Here is a 25,415-nt window from a genome sequence, read left to right on the forward strand (position 1 = left end):
GCGAGAGAGAGAATGGGGAAAAAGAGAGAGAATGGGGAAAAAGGGAAAGAGAGGGCGAGAATGGGGAAAAATCGAGAGGGGGAGAATGGGGAAAAATCGAGATGGGGAGAATGGGGAAAATCGAGATGGGGAGAATGGGGAAAATCGAGATGGGGAGAATGGGGAAAATCGAGATGGGGGAGAATGGGGAAAAATCGAGATGGGGAGAATGGGGAAAAATCGAGAGGGGGAGAATGGGGAAAATCGAGAGGGGGAGAATGGGGAAAAATCGAGAGGGGGAGAATGGGGAAAAATTGAGAGGGCGAGAATGGGGAAAATCGAGAGGGCGAGAATGGGGAAAAATCGAGAGGGCGAGAATGGGGAAAATCGAGAGGGCGAGAATGGGGAAAATCGAGAGGGCGAGAATGGGGAAAAATCGAGAGGGCGAATGGGGAAAAATAAAGCGTGAGGAAAAATAAAGCGTGAGAATGTGGATAGAGAGCGAGAGAGAGAATGGGGAAAAAGAGAGAGAATGGGGAAAAAGGGAAAGAGAGGGTGAGAATGGGAGAAAAGAAAGAGAGAGAATGGGGAGAGAGAGAGCGAGAGAGAATGGGGAGAGAGAGCGAGAGAATGGGGAGCAAGGGAATGGGGAAAAAGAGCGAGAGAGAGAATGGGGAAAAGAGAGAGAATGGGGAAAAAGGGAAAGAGAGGGCGAGAATGGGGAAAAATCGAGAGGGGGAGAATGGGGAAAAATCGAGATGGGGAGAATGGGGAAAAATCGAGATGGGGAGAATGGGGAAAAATCGAGATGGGGAGAATGGGGAAAAATCGAGATGGGGGAGAATGGGGAAAAATCGAGATGGGGGAGAATGGGGAAAAATCGAGATGGGGAGAATGGGGAAAAATCGAGATGGGGGAGAATGGGGAAAAATCGAGATGGGGAGAATGGGGAAAAATCGAGATGGGGGAGAATGGGGAAAAATCGAGAGGGGGAGAATGGGGAAAAATCGAGAGGGGGAGAATGGGGAAAAATCGAGAGGGCGAGAATGGGGAAAAATCGAGAGGGCGAGAATGGGGAAAAATCGAGAGGGCGAGAATGGGGAAAAATCGAGAGGGCGAGAATGGGGAAAAATCGAGAGGGCGAATGGGGAAAAATCGAGAGGGCGAATGGGGAAAAATAAAGCGTGAGGAAAAATAAAGCGTGAGAATGTGGATAGAGAGCGAGAGAGAGAATGGGGAAAAAGAGAGAGAATGGGGAAAAAGGGAAAGAGAGGGTGAGAATGGGAGAAAAGAAAGAGAGAGAATGGGGAGAGAGAGAGCGAGAGAGAATGGGGAGAGAGAGCGAGAGAATGGGGAGCAAGGGAATGGGGAAAAAGAGCGAGAGAGAGAATGGGGAAAAAGAGAGAGAATGGGGAAAAAGGGAAAGAGAGGGCGAGAATGGGGAAAAATCGAGAGGGGGAGAATGGGGAAAAATCGAGATGGGGAGAATGGGGAAAAATCGAGATGGGGAGAATGGGGAAAAATCGAGATGGGGGAGAATGGGGAAAAATCGAGATGGGGGAGAATGGGGAAAAATCGAGATGGGGAGAATGGGGAAAAATCGAGATGGGGGGAGAATGGGGAAAAATCGAGATGGGGAGAATGGGGAAAAATCGAGATGGGGGAGAATGGGGAAAATCGAGATGGGGGAGAATGGGGAAAAATCGAGATGGGGAGAATGGGGAAAAATCGAGATGGGGAGAATGGGGAAAAATCGAGATGGGGAGAATGGGGAAAAATCGAGATGGGGAGAATGGGGAAAAATCGAGAGGGCGAGAATGGGGAAAAATCGAGATGGGGAGAATGGAGGAAAATCGAGAGGGCGAGAATGGAGGAAAATCGAGAGGGCGAGAATGGGGGAAAATCGAGAGGGCGAGAATGGGGAAAAATAAAGCGTGAGAATGGGGAAAAATCGAGAGGGCGAGAATGGGGAAAAAATAAAGCGTGAGAATGGGGATGTGAGAGGGCGAATGGGGAAAGAGAGCGAGAGAGAGAATGGGGGATTAGGGGAAAAAGAGAGAGAATGGGTGAAAAAGGGAAAGAGAGAGGGCGAGAATGGGAGAAAAGAAAGAGAGAGAATGGGGAGAGAGAGAGAGAATGGGGAGCAAGGGAATGGGGAAAAAGAGAGAGGATGGCGAAAAATAGAGAGAGTGAATGGGGAAAATGAAATGGAGAGAATGGAGGAGAGAGGGAGTGGGGAAAGAGAGCGAGAGAGAATGGGGAAAAGGGAGAGAATGGGGAGAGAGAGCGAGAGAATGGGGAGAGAGCGAGAGAATGGAGAGAGAAGAGCGCAAGGGAATGGGGAAAAATAGAGAGAGAGAATGGGGAAAAATAGAGAGAGAGAATGGGGAAAAATAGAGAGAGAGAATGGGGAAAAGAGAGAATGGGGAAAAAGAGAGAGAGAATGGGGAGGGAGAGAATGGGAAAAGAGAGGGGGAGAAAATGTGGAGGGAGAGAATGGGAAAAGAGAGAGGGAGAGAATGGGGAAAAATCGAGAGGGCGAGAATGGGGAAAAATAAAGCGTGAGAATGGGGATGTGAGAGGGCGAATGGGGAAAGAGAGCGAGAGAGAGAATGGGGAAAAAGAGAGAATGGGGGAAAAAGGGAAAGAGAGAGGGCGAGAATGGGAGAAAAGAAAGAGAGAGAATGGGGAGAGAGAGAGAGAATGGGGAGCAAGGGAATGGGGAAAAAGAGAGAGGATGGCGAAAAATAGAGAGAGTGAATGGGGAAAATGAAATGGAGAGAATGGAGGAGAGAGGGAGTGGGGAAAGAGAGCGAGAGAGAATGGGGAAAAGGGAGAGAATGGGGAGAGAGAGCGAGAGAATGGGGAGAGAGCGAGAGAATGGAGAGAGAAGAGCGCGAGGGAATGGGGAAAGAGAGCGAGGGAATGGGGATAAATAGAGAGAGAGAATGGGGAAAAATAGAGAGAGAGAATGGGGAAAAGAGAGAATGGGGAAAAAGAGAGAGAATGGGGAGGGAGAGAATGGGAAAAGAGAGGGGGAGAAAATGTGGAGGGAGAGAATGGGAAAAGAGAGAGGGAGAGAATGGGGAAAAATCGAGAGGGCGAGAATGGGGAAAAATAAAGCGTGAGAATGGGGATGTGAGAGGGCGAATGGGGAAAGAGAGCGAGAGAGAATGGGGAAAAAGAGAGAATGGGGGAAAAAGGGAAAGAGAGAGGGCGAGAATGGGGAGCAAGGGAATGGGGAAAAAGAGAGAGGATGGCGAAAAATAGAGAGAGTGAATGGGGAAAATGAAATGGAGAGAATGGAGGAGAGAGGGAGTGGGGAAAGAGAGCGAGAGAGAATGGGGAAAAGGGAGAGAATGGGGAGAGAGCGAGAGAATGGGGGAGAGAGCGAGAGAATGGAGAGAGAAGAGTGCGAGGAATGGGGAAAAATAGAGAGAGAGAATGGGGAAAAGAGAGAATGGGGAAAAGAGAGAGAATGGGGAAAAGAGAGAGAGGATGGGGAAAAGAGAGAGAATGGGGAAAAGAGAGAGAGAGAATGGGGAGGGAGAGAATGGGAAAAGAGAGGGGGAGAAAATGGGGAGGGAGAGAATGGGAAAAGAGAGAGGGAGAGAATGGGGAGGGAGAGAATGGGAAAAGAGAGGGGGAGAAAATGGGGAGGGAGATAATGGGAAAAGAGAGAGGGAGAGAATGGGGAAAGAGAGAGAGAGAGCAAGAGAATGGGGGAGAGAGAGCGAGAGAATGGGGAAAATGAAATAGAGAGAGAGCAAATGGGTAAAGTGAGAGAATGGGGAAAAGAGAGAGGGCGAATGGGGAAAAATAGAGAGGGCGAATGGGGAAAAATAAAGCGTGAGGAAAAATAAAGCGTGAGAATGGGGAAAATGAAATGGAGAGAATGTGGATAGAGAGCGAGAGAGAGAATGGGGAAAAAGGGAAAGTGAGAGGGTGAGAATGGGAGAAAAGAAAGAGAGAGAATGGGGAGAGAGCGAGAGAGAATGGGGAGAGAGAGCGAGAGAATGGGGAGCAAGGGAATGGGGAAAAAGAGCGAGAGAGAGAATGGGGAAAAAGAGAGAGAATGGGGAAAAAGAGAGAGAATGGGGAAAAAGGGAAAGAGAGGGCGAGAATGGGGAAAAATCGAGAGGGGGAGAATGGGGAAAAATCGAGATGGGGGAGAATGGGGAAAAATCGAGAGGGCGAGAATGGGGAAAAATCGAGAGGGCGAATGGGGAAAAATCGAGAGGGCGAATGGGGAAAAATAAAGCGTGAGGAAAAATAAAGCGTGAGAATGTGGATAGAGAGCGAGAGAGAGAATGGGGAAAAAGAGAGAGAATGGGGAAAAAGGGAAAGAGAGGGTGAGAATGGGAGAAAAGAAAGAGAGAGAATGGGGAGAGAGAGAGCGAGAGAGAATGGGGAGAGAGAGCGAGAGAATGGGGAGCAAGGGAATGGGGAAAAGAGCGAGAGAGAGAATGGGGAAAAGAGAGAGAATGGGGAAAAAGGGAAAGAGAGGGCGAGAATGGGGAAAAATCGAGAGGGGGAGAATGGGGAAAATCGAGATGGGGAGAATGGGGAAAATCGAGATGGGGAGAATGGGGAAAAATCGAGATGGGGAGAATGGGGAAAAATCGAGATGGGGAGAATGGGGAAAAATCGAGATGGGGGAGAATGGGGAAAAATCGAGATGGGGGAGAATGGGGAAAAATCGAGATGGGGAGAATGGGGAAAAATCGAGATGGGGGAGAATGGGGAAAAATCGAGATGGGGAGAATGGGGAAAAATCGAGATGGGGGAGAATGGGGAAAAATCGAGAGGGGGAGAATGGGGAAAAATCGAGAGGGCGAGAATGGGGAAAATCGAGAGGGCGAGAATGGGGAAAAATCGAGAGGGCGAGAATGGGGAAAAATCGAGAGGGCGAGAATGGGGAAAAATCGAGAGGGCGAATGGGGAAAAATCGAGAGGCGAATGGGGAAAAATAAAGCGTGAGGAAAATAAAGCGTGAGAATGTGGATAGAGAGCGAGAGAGAGAATGGGGAAAAGAGAGAGAATGGGGAAAAAGGGAAAGAGAGGGTGAGAATGGGAGAAAAGAAAGAGAGAGAATGGGGAGAGAGAGAGCGAGAGAGAATGGGGAGAGAGAGCGAGAGAATGGGGAGCAAGGGAATGGGGAAAAGAGCGAGAGAGAGAATGGGGAAAAGAGAGAGAATGGGGAAAAGGGAAAGAGAGGGCGAGAATGGGGAAAAATCGAGAGGGGGAGAATGGGGAAAAATCGAGATGGGGAGAATGGGGAAAAATCGAGATGGGGAGAATGGGGAAAAATCGAGATGGGGGAGAATGGGGAAAAATCGAGATGGGGGAGAATGGGGAAAAATCGAGATGGGGAGAATGGGGAAAAATCGAGATGGGGGAGAATGGGGAAAAATCGAGATGGGGAGAATGGGGAAAATCGAGATGGGGGAGAATGGGGAAAAATCGAGATGGGGGAGAATGGGGAAAAATCGAGATGGGGGAGAATGGGGAAAAATCGAGATGGGGAGAATGGGGAAAAATCGAGATGGGGAGAATGGGGAAAAATCGAGATGGGGAGAATGGGGAAAAATCGAGATGGGGAGAATGGGGAAAAATCGAGATGGGGAGAATGGAGGAAAATCGAGAGGGCGAGAATGGAGGAAAATCGAGAGGGCGAGAATGGGGGAAAATCGAGAGGGCGAGAATGGGGAAAAATAAAGCGTGAGAATGGGGAAAAATCGAGAGGGCGAGAATGGGGAAAAAATAAAGCGTGAGAATGGGGATGTGAGAGGGCGAATGGGGAAAGAGAGCGAGAGAGAGAATGGGGATTAGGGGAAAAGAGAGAGAATGGGTGAAAAAGGGAAAGAGAGAGGGCGAGAATGGGAGAAAAGAAAGAGAGAGAATGGGGAGAGAGAGAGAGAATGGGGAGCAAGGGAATGGGGAAAAAGAGAGAGGATGGCGAAAAATAGAGAGAGTGAATGGGGAAAATGAAATGGAGAGAATGGAGGAGAGAGGGAGTGGGGAAAGAGAGCGAGAGAGAATGGGGAAAAGGGAGAGAATGGGGAGAGAGAGCGAGAGAATGGGGAGAGAGCGAGAGAATGGAGAGAGAAGAGCGCGAGGGAATGGGGAAAGAGAGCGAGGGAATGGGGAAAAATAGAGAGAGAGAATGGGGAAAAGAGAGAATGGGGAAAAAGAGAGAGAATGGGGAGGGAGAGAATGGGAAAAGAGAGGGGGAGAAAATGTGGAGGGAGAGAATGGGAAAAGAGAGAGGGAGAGAATGGGGAAAAATCGAGAGGGCGAGAATGGGGAAAAATAAAGCGTGAGAATGGGGATGTGAGAGGGCGAATGGGGAAAGAGAGCGAGAGAGAATGGGGAAAAAGAGAGAATGGGGGAAAAAGGGAAAGAGAGAGGGCGAGAATGGGGAGCAAGGGAATGGGGAAAAAGAGAGAGGATGGCGAAAAATAGAGAGAGTGAATGGGGAAAATGAAATGGAGAGAATGGAGGAGAGAGGGAGTGGGGAAAGAGAGCGAGAGAGAATGGGGAAAAGGGAGAGAATGGGGAGAGAGCGAGAGAATGGGGGAGAGAGCGAGAGAATGGAGAGAGAAGAGTGCGAGGGAATGGGGAAAAATAGAGAGAGAGAATGGGGAAAAGAGAGAATGGGGAAAAAGAGAGAGAATGGGGAAAAAGAGAGAGAGGATGGGGAAAAGAGAGAGAATGGGGAAAAGAGAGAGAGAGAATGGGGAGGGAGAGAATGGGAAAAGAGAGGGGGAGAAAATGGGGAGGGAGAGAATGGGAAAAGAGAGAGGGAGAGAATGGGGAGGGAGAGAATGGGAAAAGAGAGGGGGAGAAAATGGGGAGGGAGATAATGGGAAAAGAGAGAGGGAGAGAATGGGGAAAGAGAGAGAGAGAGCAAGAGAATGGGGGAGAGAGAGCGAGAGAATGGGGAAAATGAAATAGAGAGAGAGCAAATGGGTAAAGAGAGAGAATGGGGAAAAAGAGAGAGGGCGAATGGGGAAAAATAGAGAGGGCGAATGGGGAAAAATAAAGCGTGAGGAAAAATAAAGCGTGAGAATGGGGAAAATGAAATGGAGAGAATGTGGATAGAGAGCGAGAGAGAGAATGGGGAAAAAGGGAAAGTGAGAGGGTGAGAATGGGAGAAAAGAAAGAGAGAGAATGGGGAGAGAGCGAGAGAGAATGGGGAGAGAGAGCGAGAGAATGGGGAGCAAGGGAATGGGGAAAAAGAGCGAGAGAGAGAATGGGGAAAAAGAGAGAGAATGGGGAAAAAGAGAGAGAATGGGGAAAAAGGGAAAGAGAGGGCGAGAATGGGGAAAAATCGAGAGGGGGAGAATGGGGAAAAATCGAGATGGGGGAGAATGGGGAAAAATCGAGATGGGGAGAATGGGGAAAAATTGAGATGGGGGAGAATGGGGAAAAATCGAGATGGGGAGAATGGGGAAAAATCGAGATGGGGGAGAATGGGGAAAAATCGAGATGGGGGAGAATGGGGAAAAATCGAGAGGGCGAGAATGGGGAAAAATCGAGAGGGCGAGAATGGGGAAAAATCGAGAGGGCGAGAATGGGGAAAAATAAAGCCTGAGAATGGGGATGTGAGAGGGCGAATGGGGAAAGAGAGCGAGAGAGAGAATGGGGAAAAAGAGAGAGAATGGGGGATTAGGGGAAAAAGAGAGAGAATGGGTAAAAAAGGGAAAGAGAGAGGGCGAGAATGGGAGAAAAGAAAGAGAGAGAATGGGGAGAGAGAGAGAGAATGGGGAGCAAGAGAGAGGATGGCGAAAAATAGAGAGAGTGAATGGGGAAAAGGAAATGGAGAGAATGGAGGAGAGAGGGAGTGGGGAAAGAGAGCGAGAGAGAATGGGGAAAAGGGAGAGAATGGGGAGAGAGAGCGAGAGAATGGGGAGAGAGCGAGAGAATGGAGAGAGAAGAGCGTGAGGGAATGGGGAAAGAGAGAGCGAGGGAATGGGGAAAAATAGAGAGAGAGAATGGGGAAAAATAGAGAGAGAGAATGGGGAAAAGAGAGAATGGGGAAAAAGAGAGAGAGAATGGGGAGGGAGAGAATGGGAAAAGAGAGGGGGAGAAAATGTGGAGGGAGAGAATGGGAAAAGAGAGAGGGAGAGAATGGGGAAAAATCGAGAGGGCGAGAATGGGGAAAAATAAAGCGTGAGAATGGGGATGTGAGAGGGCGAATGGGGAAAGAGAGCGAGAGAGAGAATGGGGAAAAAGAGAGAATGGGGGAAAAAGGGAAAGAGAGGGCGAGAATGGGAGAAAAGAAAGAGAGAGAATGGGGAGAGAGAGAGAGAATGGGGAGCAAGGGAATGGGGAAAAAGAGAGAGGATGGCGAAAAATAGAGAGAGTGAATGGGGAAAATGAAATGGAGAGAATGGAGGAGAGAGGGAGTGGGGAAAGAGAGCGAGAGAGAATGGGGAAAAGGGAGAGAATGGGGAGAGAGAGCGAGAGAATGGGGGAGAGAGCGAGAGAATGGAGAGAGAAGAGTGCGAGGGAATGGGGAAAAATAGAGAGAGAATGGGGAAAAGAGAGAATGGGGAAAAAGAGAGAGAGGATGGGGAAAAGAGAGAGAGAGAATGGGGAAAAGAGAGAGAGAGAATGGGGAGGGAGAGAATGGGAAAAGAGAGGGGGAGAAAATGGGGAGGGAGAGAATGGGAAAAGAGAGAGGGAGAGAATGGGGAAAGAGAGAGCGAGAGCAAGAGAATGGGGGAGAGAGAGCGAGAGAATGGGGAAAATGAAATAGAGAGAGAGCAAATGGGTAAAGAGAGAGAATGGGGAAAAAGAGAGAGGGCGAATGGGGAAAAATAGAGAGGGCGAATGGGGAAAAATAGAGGGCGAATGGGGAAAAATAGAGAGGGCGTATGGGAAAAATAGAGAGGGCGAATGGGGAAAAATAGAGAGGGCGAATGGGGAAAAATAGAGAGGGCGAATGGGGAAAAATAGAGAGGGCGTATGGGAAAAATAGAGAGGGCGAATGGGGAAAAATAGAGCGGGCGAATGGGGAAAAATAGAGAGGGCGTATGGGAAAAATAGAGAGGGCGAATGGGGAAAATCGAAATGGAGAGAATGTGGACGTGAGAGGGAGATGGCGAATGGGGAAAGAGAGGGAGAGAGAGAATGGGGAAAAGGAGAGAGAATGGGGAAAAGGAGAGAGAATGGGAAAAGGAGAGAGAATGGGGAAAAAGAGAGAGAATGGGGAAAAAGAGAGAGAATGGGGAAAAAGAGAGAGAATGGGGAAAAGAGAGAGAATGGGGAAAAGAGAGAGAATGGGGAAAAGAGAGAGAATGGGGAAAAGGAGAGAGAATGGGGAAAAGGAGAGAGGGAGAGAATAGGGAAAAGGAGAGAGGGAGAGAATGGAGAGAGAGCGAGAGAATGGGGAGAGAGAGCGAGAGAATGGGGAGAGAGAGCGAGAGAATGGGGAAAAAGAGAGAGGGGATGGGGAAAAATAGAGAGGGCGAATGGGGAAAATGAAATGGAGAGAATGTGGACGTGAGAGGGAGAGGGCGAATGGGGAAAGTGAGGGAGAGAGAATGGGGAAAAGGAGAGAGAATGGGGGAAAAGAGAGAGAATGGGGAAAAGAGAGAGAATGGGGAAAAAGAGAGAGAATGGGGAAAAGGAGAGAGGGAGAGAATAGGGAAAAGGAGAGAGGGAGAGAATGGAGAGAGAGGGAGAGAATGGAGAGAGAGAGCGAGAGAATGGGGAGAGAGAGCGAGAGAATGGGGAGAGAGAGCGAGAGAATGGGGAAAAAGAGAGAGGGGATGGGGAAAAATAGAGAGGGCGAATGGGGAAAATGAAATGGAGAGAATGTGGACGTGAGAGGGAGAGGGCGAATGGGGAAAGTGAGGGAGAGAGAATGGGGAAAAGGAGAGAGAATGGGGGAAAAGAGAGAGAATGGGGAAAAAGAGAGAATGGGGAAAAAGAGAGAGAATGGGGAAAAGAGAGAGAATGGGGAAAAAGAGAGAGAATGGGGAAAATGAAATGGAGAGAATGTGGACGTGAGAGGGAGAGGGCGAATGGGGAAAGAGGGAGAGAGAGAATGGGGAAAAGGAGAGAGAATGGGGAAAAGGAGAGAGGGAGAGAATGGGGAGAGAGCGAGAAAATGGGGAGAGAGAGCGAGAGAATGGGGAGAGAGCGAGAGAATGGGGAGAGAGCGAGAGAATGGGGAAAAAGAGAGACGGCGAATGGGGAAAAATAGAGAGGGCGAATGGGGAAAATGAAATGGAGAGAATGTGGACGTGAGAGGGAGAGGGCGAATGGGGAAAGAGGGAGAGAGAGAATGGGGAAAAGGAGAGAGAATGGGGAAAAAGAGAGAGAATGGGAAAAGGAGAGAGGGAGAGAATAGGGAAAGGGAGAGGGAGAGAATGGGGAGAGAGAGCGAGAGAATGGGGAGAGAGAGCGAGAGAATGGGGAGAGAGAGCGAGAGAATGGGGAGAGAGCAAGAGAATGGGGAAAGGAGATAGGGGATGGGGAAAAATAGAGAGACAGAATGGGTAAAATGAAATGGAGAGAATGGGGAAGAGACGGAGTGGGGAAAGAGAGCGAGAGAGAGAAAATGGGGAAGAAGGGAGAGAATGGGGAGAGAGTGCGCGAGGGAATGGGGAGAGAGTGCGCCAGGGAATGGGGAGAGAGCGTGCGAGGGAATGGGGGAGAGAGTGCGCCAGGGAATGGGGAGAGAGCGTGCGAGGGAATGGGGGAGAGAGCGCGCGAGGGAATGGGGGGAGAGCGCGCGCGAGGGAATGGGGAGAGAGCGCGCGAGGGAATGGGGAAAAATATAGAGAGAGGGAATGGGGAAAAAAGAGAGAGAGAATGGGGGAAAAGAGAGAGAGAATGGGGAAAAGAGAGAGAGAATGGGGAAAAGAGAGAGAATGGGGAAAAGAGAGGGAGAGAGAATGGGGAAAGAGGGAGGGAGATAATGGGGAGAGTGAATGGGGAAAGAGAGACGGCAAATGGGAAAAATGGAGAGGGCGAATGGGGAAAAATCGAGAGGGCGAATGGGAAAAATAGAGCGTGAGAATGGGGAAAATGAAATAGAGAGAATGTGGACGTGAGAGGGAGAGGGAGAAGGCGAATGGGGAAAGAGAGGGAGTGGGGAAAGAGAGCGAGAGAGAGAATGGGGAAAAAGAGAGAGAATGGGGAGAAAGAGAGAGGGAGAGAATGGGGGAAAAAAAGAGAGAATGGAGAGAATGGGGAGAGAGCGAGAGAATGGGGAGAGGGGGAGAGAATGGGCAAAAAGAGGGAAAGAGCAGAGAGAGATGGTGGGATCACATAAGGGCCTCATGAGAAGGTCTGCCAGAGGTAAGGTTTATCTCAAGCCTTGAGTTGTGTGTATCACACCCCCTCCCTTCCCCTCCCATTATTTCCCCCTCTGTCAAGTGTCAAACACAGAGGATGGATCCGGTTTGATAAGTTCTGTTCTGTCTGGAGATGTCATGTGTCAGACCTAGATCTGCCATACAGTAGAAGAAACCATGTTTTTCACACTGAAACTCTCTGGTCCAAGATATGTTTGGAGATTTTTACGGTGGCATTATGTGACTTTATTTGAATAAATAAGGCTTGTAATCGCATATGGCTGGTAGATTTGACGTCAATCTCTTTGTGGCATATATCATCTTTGCAGTGTAGATGATATCTATTAGATGGACGACTTTGTAGCGAAAATTATCATTGCAAAGTTGGTTCAGTGGATTATGGAAAAGGGGACTGTTATCAACAGTATTGCAGAATAATGTATTTTTTGTCTACATAATCTGCTTTATGATGGTTTGTAGTGACCTATTTGAATGAACACATTATACATATGTGTGGTCTTTCTTTATGAATAACATGCATGTGTTACCTACACTACCGTTCAACAGTTTGGGCTCACTTAGAAATGACCTTGTTTTTGAAAGAAAAGCACATTTTTTGTCCATTTAAAATAACATCAAATTGATCAGAAATACAGTGTAGACACTGTTAATGTTGTAAATAACTTTTGTAGCTAGAAACGGCGACTCCAGGATGCTGGCCTACTAGGCAGAGTTCCTCTGTCCAGTGTCTGTGTTATTTTGCCCATCTTAATCTTTTCTTTTTATTGGCCAGTCTGAGGTATGGCTTTTTCTTTGCAAACCTGGAGTCGCCTCTTCACTGTTAACATTGAGACTGGACTTGTGAGGCGTCTGTTTCTCAAACTAGACACTCTAATGTACTTGTCCTCTTGCTTAGTTGTGCACCGGGGCCTCCCACTCCTCTTTCTATTCTGGTTAGAGCCAGTTTCCACTGTTCTGTGACGGGAGTAGTACACAGCATTGTACGATATCTTCAGTTTCTTGGCAATTTCTCGAATGGAATAGCCTTCATTTCTCAGAACAAGAATAGACTGATGAGTTTCAGAAGAAAGTTCTTTGTTTCTGGCCATTTTGAGCCTATAATCGAACCCACAAATGCTGATGCTCCAGATACTCAACTACTCTAAAGAAGGCCAGTTTCATTGCTTCTTTAATCAGGACAACAGTTTTCAGCTGTGCTAACATAATTGCATAAGGGTTTTCTAATGATCAATTAGTCTTTTAAAATTATAAACTTGGATTAGCTAACACAACGTGCCATTGGAACACAGGAGTGATGGTTGCCGATAATGGGCATCTGTACGCCTATGTAGATATTCCATAAAAAATCTGCCGTTTCCAGCTACAATAGTTATTTACAACATTAACAATGTCTACACTGTATTTCTGATCAATTTTATGTTATTTTAATGGACAAAAAATGTGCTTTTCTTTAAATAACAAGGACATTTCTAAGTGACCCCAAACTTTTGAACGGTAGTGTACATGTAGATTTCTGAGATCAAGCAATTCGGCGCAATTGGATACACATGTGAATGCTTGGTTATTTTACAGAGCTAGCCAAACCAACTGGGATTATTCCTCCTCTCACACCTCTACCTTCTCTCTCTGTCATGGAGGTTCCGGGGGTTAATTACAGAGTCTGTCAGAGGGCTGGGTTTACACTCTTAAAGTATCACAGACACTGTTTCTTAAATGGATTTAAACATGGCTCAAGTGAATTATGATTCCATTCTAATCCCTCGCTCCTCTCCTCCACTCTGGGCTCTCCTCTTCTCCTCCCTGTCTGGCAACCTGGGCGTGAAGGAGTGGAGGGGGTTGCCTGGGGGCCTGAGGACCTTCTCCTCCATCCTCGGAGAGTGTTGTCAGAGGAGAGACCCCTAAGCGTTGGTATATTAATCTACATTACTGTAGGCAGGAGAGGCCCCCCCCGTCCCATGCATTTTACTCATTCATTCAAATGACTTGGTAGGCATCAAACAGACCAGCCCGTGGTCCTCTCCTCCTCTCCAATCCGCTTTCCATTTAGATTCCTCCAGGCCCAATGTTGTTAAGGAGGCATGTTCCCTATCCAATACACCAGACACCCCTAGTTAGGGATTTCAATACTTCATATCCGCGTTATTCCTGTATCAAATATGAAGACAAAAAGGACTTCAGACTGTGAGCAATCGTCGAAGAGTTCCTTAGGCTAGGCGTTTAGGTCCTGACCAGTGACACTGTATTTTCTGTTATTGCTTATGGACTCCTGCGAGATCGTCCTGTCGGAGGATCCCACTTCTGTCACCAAATGGATGGCTTTTTTAAGAATAATATTTGTTTAATTGACAGTGTAGTGTACAACACTTACCTTGTACTAGTGCTGAGCGATCAACCGAAATTGAGCGACATTGGTTCAATTATTTGAATTCCATTTCATTCTGGGTTTTTTTCTGTGAGCTCGATGCGCGATTTCTCTAGAGATAAATCAGATCAAGCCTGAACTGTGCGAGATAGTAGGGAGTTTTAGTTTCCAACGCGCCAATATTCTACAGTTAAGCGCAGAAAACGTGGTAATTGACTACAATGACCGTAATCCATTGCACACCCGCCTACTTGTCCGTTCTATGTGGAGCAGACAGGGAAACGGAGAGAAGAGAGAGTGCATGATGGAGAGGGATCGAGAGCACTTTGTGAGGTATCTCTACCTGAAAAGACATGATCTTAGTGATTAAAAGTATTCCTTATTTACTTTGAAGTACTACTAACATGGTAATTTTCTCCGACAGCATAGGCAGCAGAGAGATGAGATGATGACTTGGAATGAAATCATAAAATAAAACAAATGTAATGTACACAACAACTGAAATCATTTTTAAGTAATGTGAATGAATGATGGTTAATAGGTGATGAGCAGTAATGGTCAGTCACTACCATCATGAAACTTTTATTCATTGTTTTATTCTGTGTTACAGCATTCAACCCAAATAATGCATAGTGCATTTCATGTCAAATAAATAAATAATCGAAACCAAAATAAAACTGATCATTTTTTTCAGAATCAAACCGAAACAGACTTCAAAATGAGCTAAGCGCTACCCTGTACGTTACCCAAGTGAAGAACTTAATAATAACTTGTATTATTAAGTCATTATAAATGCTGATATAAATACTTAAATGCTTTCTTAGTCCTTTTTATTATGCATACCATGTTAATACATGGTTATAAATGTTATAAGACTCATTTATCATTTTTCCGTGCATATATATCCTACCAGCACTACTTATAAATAGTTTATTAAAGCTTATTAAAATATAACTAATGTTGAAGTACTACCACCCTATCCCCTTAACCAAGCCTTCGCCAGCCCAAAACAAACTTCCCATCAACCCCTCCTCATTCATCTCCACCCCTCCTCCTGCCTCCACAGCTGTCAAATGAACTAGCGGCAGGATCCCCAAACACAACACATACAGTAACACGCTAGCATCTCTGTTGGGGCGTTTGCGAGTAAATAATCATGGTTAATAATGAATGGCGATTAAAGAGGGAGTTGTGGCCTTGCTAAACACGCGCTGATTAATGTTTCCCGCTTCTTCCCCAATCGGCTCTGCATTATGCAAATGCTGCAGCGCCAGCACCCTATCAGGAGAGGCCCCTTGCCAGAGCCACGGAGACCAGGCCCATTTATTCAAATCAATCTGTGATAAACATGGTGAATGGAGTGTTCTGTCGTAGCTTAACTGTCATTACGAAGGGATATTCTCACCGTCACATGTGTAACTTACACTCTCATGAACACCACCTGCTGAGCTGTTTCCAAATTGAGGGCTCGGGCCCCTGGATAGCCTCTCCATGTCAGGCTGGAGCCATGGACTGGAGCATTGGACTGGAGCAGGGCTAGTGTAGGACCAGGCTGTAGAAGTTGATGGAAGAGGAGAAGTTGGGTCTGGGTCTGGGGCTGTAGCAGTAATGGAAGAGGCTGAAAGTCTGGCTGGGGTAAGTATCTGACTGAAGATGTTCCTGGACAGAGACTAGATGTAAGAGCGGGTCTAAGGCTGGAGTTTGGAGTAAACTACCACTAAACTCAGGCCAGGATAGATGCTAGGGCTGGGGGTCGGGCTGGGTGAGGGGAAGGGGTAGGTAGGGGTTGAGTGAGCACTCCTGAGTTGCAGCTCCACAGCCCCAGTGATGAATGGCTAAATCATGGGCTATTCATCTCCTGCTTAGAGCAGTGGACACTGGCCCCACTCCCCCTCCACATGTCAGCAAATGTGATAATTCTGTCATTTGTCAGGAGTGACGGAGAGTGGGGGAGTGTGTGGAGAGGCACTCTGGAGACTACGTCTGGGACTACGGACACACATACACATACATACACACACATGAGCACATAAGCATACATACGTATGAACACACACACACAAACAAACTAAAACATCAATTTGCGCTCCTTGTCCTCCCTTCACTTTACATAATTTTTTGTTGTTGTTGTTCAAAGTCTATTTTTGTCAAGTTTACTTAGGCGTCAGTGGGAGAATGTGACTGTGCCATAGAGCGAGGTGTTTTATGGCAAATTCCATCCATAATTCACAGACGTTGTATTGTATTACCTCCAGGAAACTTGTGACTCTTTTTCCCCCTTATTATGTAAATCACATTTAGAAATAGTTTTTCCCCTTTCCTTCCCTAAAGCCTGTCTGCAGTTTTGTGTGTGTGTTTGGGAGTTGCTGGACCAAACAATTGTGTATGTGGGCGCTGTGTGCACGTGCGTGAGAGCTTGCGTTTACGTGTGTGTGTGTGTGTCTTTGAATAGCAGTCTTGTCAGTGTGTGTGAACAGTAAATAACCTTGTATGAGGCCCTCATAGTACCCATTAAACATGATAACCTCGGAGTTAAGGGCCAGACATTTTGTTGTTTCAGATGTCTCTGTGATTCAAACAGACAAATATGACCCCTGGCTAACCCTGTCTTTGCCTATTTTTTTCCCTCCTCTTCTCTCTCCCTTCTCTCGCTCTACCTCTCTACCTCTACCTCTCTACCTCTATCTCTCTACCTCTATCTCTCTCTACCTCTATCTCTATCTCTCTCTACCTCTATCTCTCTCTACCTCTATCTCTCTCTACCTCTATCTCTCTCTACCTCTATCTCTCTCTACCTCTACCTCTCTCTACCTCTACCTCTCTCTATCTCTACCTCTCTCTGTGCAGAATCATCCAGAACAGAGTCCTGGTCTTCGTCCTCGGCGCCATCATCCTCATCACCATCATCCTGGCTATCTATTTCAATGTGCGAGGGCACTGATCTCCCTAATTCTCTCTCTCTCTCTCTCTCACACACACACACACACACACACACACACACACACACCAGGCGTGATTAATAGCGACAAAAGCATTGCTCTGGAGTAATTAGGACAAATGGTTCCAATGAATCACTCTTTCCAGGCCATGACAGGGGTCTCTCTCTCGCCCTCTCTCTCTCTCTCGCTCCCACAGTTTTTGTTCTATTGTTTTTGATATTATTCATGGTGTTGTCACTGGACTGTTTGATTGGGAGATCCATCTTTTCCCTGGGTAGAGAGAGCTTATGGGGAATTCAAAGAGTTTAGATGTAAATCCTGCTAGTGTTGTTTATTCACTACTTCCATGGTCTAACCTAAGGTGTCCGCACTCCCTTTTCTATGTATGTGTGTTTGTGTGCGTGTGCAATTTAAGTTTATGGCATTGTGAGTGTGTGTGTGAGGTCTTGCCTATCTGTACGCAGGGCTTTTCTCTCCCTCTTTGTCAGACCAACTTTCAATCCATCTAGTATATTAGGCACTAGACTCAACTCTGATTAACATGGGGGCTTACTACATGCGTCCACAGTCACACACAGGCTCCAGGTACAAAGGACAGTACCTTCAAATAAGACTATTTCCACATGGTTGGGCTCAAATATAAGATATACATTCGTAAATGGATGACGTATCCGCCTTATAGAAAACGCATGAAAAGGTTTGCTTCTGTTTTTACTCAAGGAAGGAGACCCAGAGTTTGATTTGTCCGGCCTCTTCACAATACTCACTCGTATCAATGATATCTGACTGTGAGGGATCTCAACATTGTCCAGACTCCATGATCTTTTGTTCATACACACATGACATTAATATAGAATTGGTTGTAGTAGTCCACATACTGCACTAACTGGCAAATCTACATAAATGTACGCAGAGAAAAAAAGGCGTTTTAGGTTTTTCATATTACCAGTAATTCTGTTACTATTTATTTATATACATTGTTTGAGAATTGATGATTTATTTTAGTTGATTATCATTAAGTGTACATTTTATGGAGTCTATTGTAAACGTAACCTGACGCAGACCAATCGTCTTTGGCCAGCGAATCACATGATATATATATAGTTCGTATTTCTCCAGGACCAGTTCAATCATGGATTGCTTTGATTGTGTGTGAATTCAGACTTAAGTCATTTTTAATATGAATGAAATTGCTCTGTTGTCCTATCTAAATGTTTTTGTCTTATTTCTTCTGTTTTGTCCAGAGTTGTAATGAAGAACATGTTTATGTAGAGCCTTTAACCCAAACAGCTTCAAGCTGATATGTTGTTGCATGTTTTTACCAACTCCCAGTACTACGTGTGTTTCAGTCCAGTTTGGAAGGGGAATGCCATTCTACTGTAGGTGGACAGAGTTAAAATTGTTGTGTTTTATGTGCAAAATATGAGAGGCGCTGCAAAGGGACTGTTTGTGTGTCCTGTCATTAGGGCTGAATGATGCTCTCATTAGCCCTGTAACACACACATTACTCACACACAAACATACTCTCATTAAAACATACACAGGTACCCCCCATGTCCTCGACAGACAGACGGACAGACAGACCGGTGGTCTGCCTGGCTCCGTGCGGCAGCACGAGAGAGAGGCCATTTGTTATTCCGTTTCAGGCCAAGCCGATTCTTATTTTGGAAGCGGGCTTGTTGGGGGGGGCGGGGCTTTCTCCGCTACCGCCCCAGCCGCCCGGCGGCTTCAAAGGTTCAAATGAATGACCAACAAAATAGTGTCTCCCCCTCCATCCCATGTGGGCCAACCCGTGGCCGAGTTATCATTAAGTTGAGGAATAATGAAAAAAGAGGATAAGGAGAGGAAACCAGGGGGGAGAAATCCCTGCCAACCTCATCAGATAATCATCTGTGGGATTTGGTTTTTCCATCAAAAGGAAGAACAGGTGGAGGTATGTGTGAGAATCTATACCTGGAGGTTGGTGTATATGAGCCAAACAACTGATTATTGTGTGTACCTATCTGGAGTGCCTACGTGTGCTCTCTCCTCGGTCCCTCCCTCCTTTCTCTCTCCACCCCCACCCGTCCTCCCTCTTTCCCTCACCCCTCTCTTCCTCCCTCTCTCTCTTTCCCAGCCTGTCAGGATGAGCTGAGTTGTAGCGCTGCCGCAGCCTCCCTTCTACCGTGCAGCGTGGCTGCGGCAGGCAGCGAGCGCGGCTCTATTTGAAGTTGTAATGGTGTCAAAAAGTCAGGGCTGACTGACAGCTGTCAGTCCCACAGGGCCTCATTAAAAACAGACCCACTTGACAAGGAAATAATTGAGCGTCGCCGACAACTCTGCCTGGGCTCCGTTTAGATGTTTGTATTTTCTTTCATAATTATTTCTGGCTATTATGTTCATTAGGAAATGGCATTAAACAACTTTAGATAGAAGGGGGAGGGCTAATGATTTGTTTAGAGGGGGGGTATTATTTAACAGGAGGCCTGTCATATGATTCCTTGGCTTGGCAGATGCCTGGTATCATCTGCCAGCATTCCTTCTTTTTGTCTGCTTTCTCTTGTTCTCTCCTTTTTGTCTGCCCATCCTTCCTTTTTTCCCAGCCCTCTTATATCACTCCATCCCTCCTTCCTTCCTTTCTCTCTCTCTCTCTCTCTCTCTCTCTCTCTCTCCTCTCTTTCCGAGCAGCGGGTGCCTTTAGAGAACGAAATAGATTATTCATTACCCCCTTTCTGTTCTTTGTGACTGATTTGGTTTTCGACGAGCGTCTTGCCACGGAGAGAAGGATGAAAACTTGTCAAAAATAGGTTCTATCTTATTCCAAGGGGCAACAATAGCAGCAGGTACAGACACCTTTTAATATTTAATTAAGCCCAGTGTTAACCCTCCTTAAGTGGCTAGAGGGGTGTGAGCTTCATACAGACAGGGAGAGAGAGAGAGAGAGAGAGAGAGGGAGGGGGGTGATTAGTAATTTGATGTCTAAAGCCATTTCAATGCTTTTGCTTCTCCGATCGCTAGACAGGCTAGTGTTTTATGTCCTTGTCCATTGTCATATGATCATTATCTGAGGGGCTGGTGAGTTCGTCATGTCCAAGGCTGAAGATGCCTTTTAAGGTTTTGGAGATTTAGGTTTGGGTCATCTCTTCTTCATTACGCAAGACCCATGTAGGCGTATGCCACATTTGAAAAATAGGGCAACCGAGAACCCTTCAACCACAGCGCAGGTTAACCGAGAACCCTTCAACCACAGCGCAGGTTAAGCCTATGTCTCTTGGTCTTTAATACACAAACCAGGGGTCCTCTCGAAAACCTGTAAAAGGGGCCAATTGTTCCCAGGACAAGTAAACTTCTCGGGCGGCGGCCCCTTCCGGTACAAAATCCTGCCGTTTGTCAGCCGTTTAGGTGGACAAGAATTGTGACAGGGAGCGTGTGAGCCGTTATCCCTCTGACGGACGCACCTTAAACGGGATAGGTAAACAACTCCGACCGTGGGATCGCAATGGGAGGGCAGACGTTTTATCTCCCAGAGAGTCTCCGCTGTGAGGGACGCCCGCCCGCAGACCAGCGAGCCGAAGTCCACAATGGCACCGTTTGACAATACGGATGAGTCTGCCTCTGTATCGACTGTCCACACAAACGCAGACAAAAATACATTACACACGCATCCTTCTCTACTGTCACACGTGCTGGAGCAACCCCCTAAACCCCCTTTCATTCTATGATAGTAGAGAGAGGGCTACAGTATGTTCCCCCTTTTTGTACCAGTCCAAGTAGAATGGCTTTCTTTTTTTCCCCCGCTCTTCTTCTTCTCTTTTTTTTTTATCACCAAAGCTGTTGTTTATTTTAATGGTGTTTACACTCACAAAGACATGACAATGACCCTGTTCTCAGTGGTAGGTCACAGAGCTACAGCCGTGTCTAGAACTCCTACCCTTGTGCTTGTGGGGCGAAGGATGGAGTCGGAATAGTGCAATGACGAGTGCAGTTGGTTTGCGTGTTGCGTGTGCATGTTTCGGTCGGTGTTCAAAATGTCCATCAAAAGTGTGTCTAGTATCTTGATGATCATGTCCAAGCAGCTGAACTCAACATTGTGTTGCTTTTCATACTTTTTTGGGGGCTGTTTATTTTTTCCCCGAGACATTTTTGTGGTTTCTGTAGATGTGAAGAACGTTTGTGTTGTCATTAAAGCAGTATTGCATTTCAACAACAAAGATGCCCTGTCATAACTTCCTGTTGTCTTCCCTCCTCCGCCCCTCTCGTTCTGTCGTTCATTCGGCGCCGAAAAACAACCCGACACTTCAGGAAGAAGGAAAGGCGGAGCCTGCAAGTTTCCATTTTACCCACGTCTAAAACGCAGTCAAATCCAATGTCTGTATTACCTTCTATTATGTGTACCTCAACTTGCACAGTGAAGCACCGACACAGGTGAACTATTCATACAATATGAACACTGAACACAAAGACCAGGTCAGACACGGACTGAAGCAGACTAAACTAATCTCCCCCTCTTTCTTTCTCCCTCATCTCTCTCATCTCTCTCCCTGTAGAGTACTGACATATCCTTTGAGCTAAAATTAACTCTTTACCGCTACAAAGGAATACAGTTGTAACCGGCGCTGCCATTTGCATGATAATGGAGACTTCATATAATTGACCCAGTAGACAGTATTAGGCTTCTTAAATGTTTGCATACTTTTTAACCTCTCGTTTCGTTATGTAATGCTTATAATTTCATTAGGGCTCCAATAGCTATTAGAACATATGAACGTATAGTATGCTGCAGTAAATGGTAAGATGCTTTTGCAACATTTAAATGCAGTAATTTATGGTAGGTGGATTTGAAGGTATGTCTAGTGGTACAGTGAATGTCAGATCCCAGAAGAGTGTTGACAAATTGAAAGCAGAGGTCAGTGGGGACATTTTTGTATGTCTGTTCTCTTTTCAGAGACAAAAGCATTCTTCTGGTCAACCCTCAGACAGTGTAATGTAGAGCTGGATTGACCGAGACCGACAGAGGTAAAGAGAGAAGGAGATCTGGAAGGGATCAGACAAGGCTGCAAGAAGCCTGGAAGGCAGGCCCTGACTGTTGTGTTAGTTCCAAGCTGCACAGTCATTTACTTTGCATGTGGTGTCTTACCAGACAATATTCTACATTTCCAACTGGGAGGCATCAGTGTAGAAATCACTGTCTTCAAAAGACGACCTGCCATTCATGTTCCCCGTAGCCGGAGATCTGAGCAAACGGTGATAACCCGCGACATCTTTCTGGAAAACGGGGAGTCGATCAGCTTTGATGGAGCACATCCTCTATGACAGGCTACTGAAGAGCTCTCTAATGAACTGAGGGGGGAGGGGGGGGTGCATTGCTTAGCATGGCAGCATGGAGGAAGAAGGGAAGGGGGATGGGATGGGGGGGATTAGGGATGGAGAAGGGGGGTACAATTGTGTCAGTGAGGCATTTCATATGTATAATCATCTAAACATAAACATAAGCTCATAGATATACTATAATGGATGGAGGTGAGGAAGATGGGATGGAAGGATGGCAGAAAGATATTGGAGATGAGGAGGATGGAAGGATGGCGGAAAGGTATTGGAGATGAGGAAGATGGGATGGAAGGATGGCAGAACTGTATTAGAGATGAAGATGGGATTGAAGGATGACAGAACGGTAATAGAGATGAGGAAGATGGGATGGAAGGATGACAGAAGGGTATTAGAGATGAGGAAGATGGGATGGAAGGATGACAGAACGGTATAGAGATGAAGAAGATGGGATGGAAGGATGACAGAACGGTATTAGAGATGAGGAAGATGGGATGGAAGGATGACAGAACGCTATTAGAGATGAGGAAGATGGGATGGAAGGATGACAGAACGGTATTAGAGATGAGGAAGATGGGATGGAAGGATGACAGAACGGTATTAGAGATGAGGAAGATGGGATGGAAGGATGACAGAACGCTATTAGAGATGAGGGGGATGGAAGGATGACAGAACGGTATTAGAGATGAGGAAGATGGGATGGAAGGATGACAGAACGCTATTAGAGATGAGGAAGATGGGATGGAAGGATGACAGAACGGTATTAGAAATGAGGAAGATGGGATGGAAGGATGACAGAACGGTATTAGAGATGAGGAAGATGGGATGGAAGGATGACAGAACGGTATAGAGATGAAGAAGATGGGATGGAAGGATGACAGAACGGTGTTAGAGATGAGGAAGATGGGATGGAAGGATGACAGAACGGTATTAGAGATGAGGAAGATGGGATGGAAGGATGACAGAACGCTATTAGAGATGAGGAAGATGGGATGGAAGGATGACAGAACGGTATTAGAAATGAGGAAGATGGGATGGAAGGATGACAGAACGGTATTAGAGATGAGGAAGATGGGATGGAAGGATGACAGAACGGTATAGAGATGAAGAAGATGGGATGGAAGGATGACAGAACGGTGTTAGAGATGAGGAAGATGGGATGGAAGGATGACAGAACGCTGTTAGAGATGAGGAAGATGGGATGGAAGGATAACAGAACGGTATTAGAGATGAGGAAGATGGGATGGAAGGATGACAGAACGGTATTAGAAATGAGGAAGATGGGATGGAAGGATGACAGAACGGTATTAGAGATGAGGAAGATGGGATGGAAGGATAACAGAACGGTATTAGAGATGAGGAAGATGGGATGGAAGGATGACAGAACGGTATTAGAGATGAGGAAGATGGGATGGAAGGATGACAGAACGGTATTAGAAATGAGGAAGATGGGATGGAAGGATGACAGAAAGGTATTAGAGATGAGGAAGATGGGATGGAAGGATGACAGAAAGGTATTGTCTCCATGATACCTCTGCCTTAGATGGGTGGGTGGGGGGGGGGGGTTAGTGATTAAACATTCATGAAGGTGTGTCCAATCACAGAGCTCACCTGACTGTCTTTCTACACAGAGCAGGAAGTGAAATTGGATTGTAGCGAGGGGAACCCCTGCAGGTTGGCATGAGGGGTCAATTGAATGGGGAGTTCAAAGGTTGCAGAATTTATATGATGTCCTCATATCCCCAACCACCCTTTCCTCACTTGTACTGTAGGATACATCTAACACAGTATGGAATGACACACAGAGACACACACATGCTATTATAAAACACACAGACACACCTTAATTGAGTTGTATAGTGGCGGCAACAAAATGCACAACTTTTGTTCATCTCAAGGATTTTTCTGACTGCCCAGATGAACAGAGAGCCAACATTGATTTTTCTCCTTACCATGCAGTGACTGGGATTATCCATTTGCTCATTCATTTTTAAAGACAACTACTGAGATTCTTCCCCCTTTTTTCTGTTTTCTTGTCTCTATCATTCCTTTTTTCTAAAGAGTGATTGTACCCTCCCCTTCTGTGGCAGAATCCCTCCTTGACCCTGAGAATTGTAATTCTGCTATAGATCACAGCTTTGGAATATTAGGCCTTACAGCGGTTAAATAAAATATGTTCAAATCGTCCAATCCCAGAGGCCACGGCAGAAATTCTAATCAGCCAAAAGAAAGGGAAAGGATTATGGGTATAGGGAAGCATCAGAATCCTACTGTCCAAGTCTGAGGAACAGGAAGAGAAAGAGAGAGAAGACCAAACCTTAATCATCATAATCACACTCATCAACAACACTCTGTGAAAGGTTCTGCATGACAGCGGGAGGAGGTGGGTTAAAGATTTTTTTCAAAATAATTTAAGAGAGAATTTCCACGGATATTGAGAGTTGTATGCCAAACAGGACAACCCTTCTGGGCCCTAGACGCCTTCACTTGACCAATGTAGGTTGGGGTCAGAATTGATTAATTATGCCGTATTTCAACATGGAAGTTGCAAACATGGCTGGCCCCATGTTTACGTTTCATCGACATACTGTAATTTAAAGACGCAAAGATATTTGGGGAAGTATTACTGTAATTGCTAGGTCTCCAGAGTTGTCTAGAAATTGTCTCGATTCAAAATGACCCCCCCAAAAAAAGAAGAAACAAATAAAGTTTGTCACAAAAAAGAAGCTTTGGTATTTAAGCTTATTGCACAGGTGCAAAGGCTGAGCCAATACAACCAACATGTAGTACTGTGGTTGAAGCTGGACTGTATGGACTGTCCATAGAGGGTGATTGATCGGAACTCAATCCCTCAGTGTGTTCAGAAGACCACGAGACGCTCAATTACACTCTGGGATTCAAATGCTGAATTCACAGACTGAGACCCTCTGAGAAATACCAGTGACCTTCAGCCAACCGCCAAACTCCAAACAACAACATCAACTAGAGGTTTGGCATCGATGGCCAAACACGTCACGAAGTTCAATGCAGGTTCTCGTTACCAAAAGGACACAAGTTCTAGAATTTTACCAAATGACCAAATAATGTAAATATTTAGTTGTTTATTTTTGTGTTGTTAGGAGATTAATCTATCCATGCCATGTGTGCATTAGATGCTCATGAGCCGTTACTGCACATTACAATAAGAATAATTGTGTACATAGCAGCTTATGAATCATTAATCCCCGTGGTTTCTGTCGGAGGGGCAGGGGAGGGGAGTCAGAGGGGGCCCCCATGGACAAGCCGGTGCGATGGAAGAGAAATATGGATAGAGAGAGAAAGAAACATGGATACAGGCTACAGTGATATTTTTTTTTTTTACCTTTATGATGCGTTACATTGTGAAACGGTCAACTTATCCTCAATAGCACTCACATCTGAATATAATGTGCAGTATAAAGGTAAAGGTTATACATTTATTTTGTAAATCGAATATATTTTTCATGAATGTGTATGGAT

At 46.2% G+C, this 25,415-nt stretch overlaps 1 protein-coding gene across 4 annotated transcripts in view; it reads left to right on the forward strand.

Moving 5' to 3' along the window:
• Positions 1 to 18,056, forward strand: part of LOC106579024 (vesicle transport through interaction with t-SNAREs homolog 1A) — a 188,171-nt gene extending 170,115 nt beyond the window's left edge. For all 4 annotated transcript variants that reach the window (XM_014158428.2, XM_045702455.1, XM_045702457.1 and 1 more), the window contains one exon: positions 16,522 to 18,056. Coding sequence is in view for 2 of the 4 variants with exons in the window: in XM_045702455.1 (XP_045558411.1) it covers positions 16,522 to 16,615 (94 nt within the window). In the remaining 2 variants the exon portion in view is untranslated. The remainder of the gene's footprint in view (positions 1 to 16,521) is intronic.
• The last annotated feature ends 7,359 nt before the right edge of the window (positions 18,057 to 25,415 follow it).

Source organism: Salmo salar, chromosome ssa19, assembly GCF_905237065.1.
Source record: "Salmo salar chromosome ssa19, Ssal_v3.1, whole genome shotgun sequence".
Classification (NCBI taxonomy): Eukaryota; Metazoa; Chordata; class Actinopteri; order Salmoniformes; family Salmonidae; genus Salmo; species Salmo salar.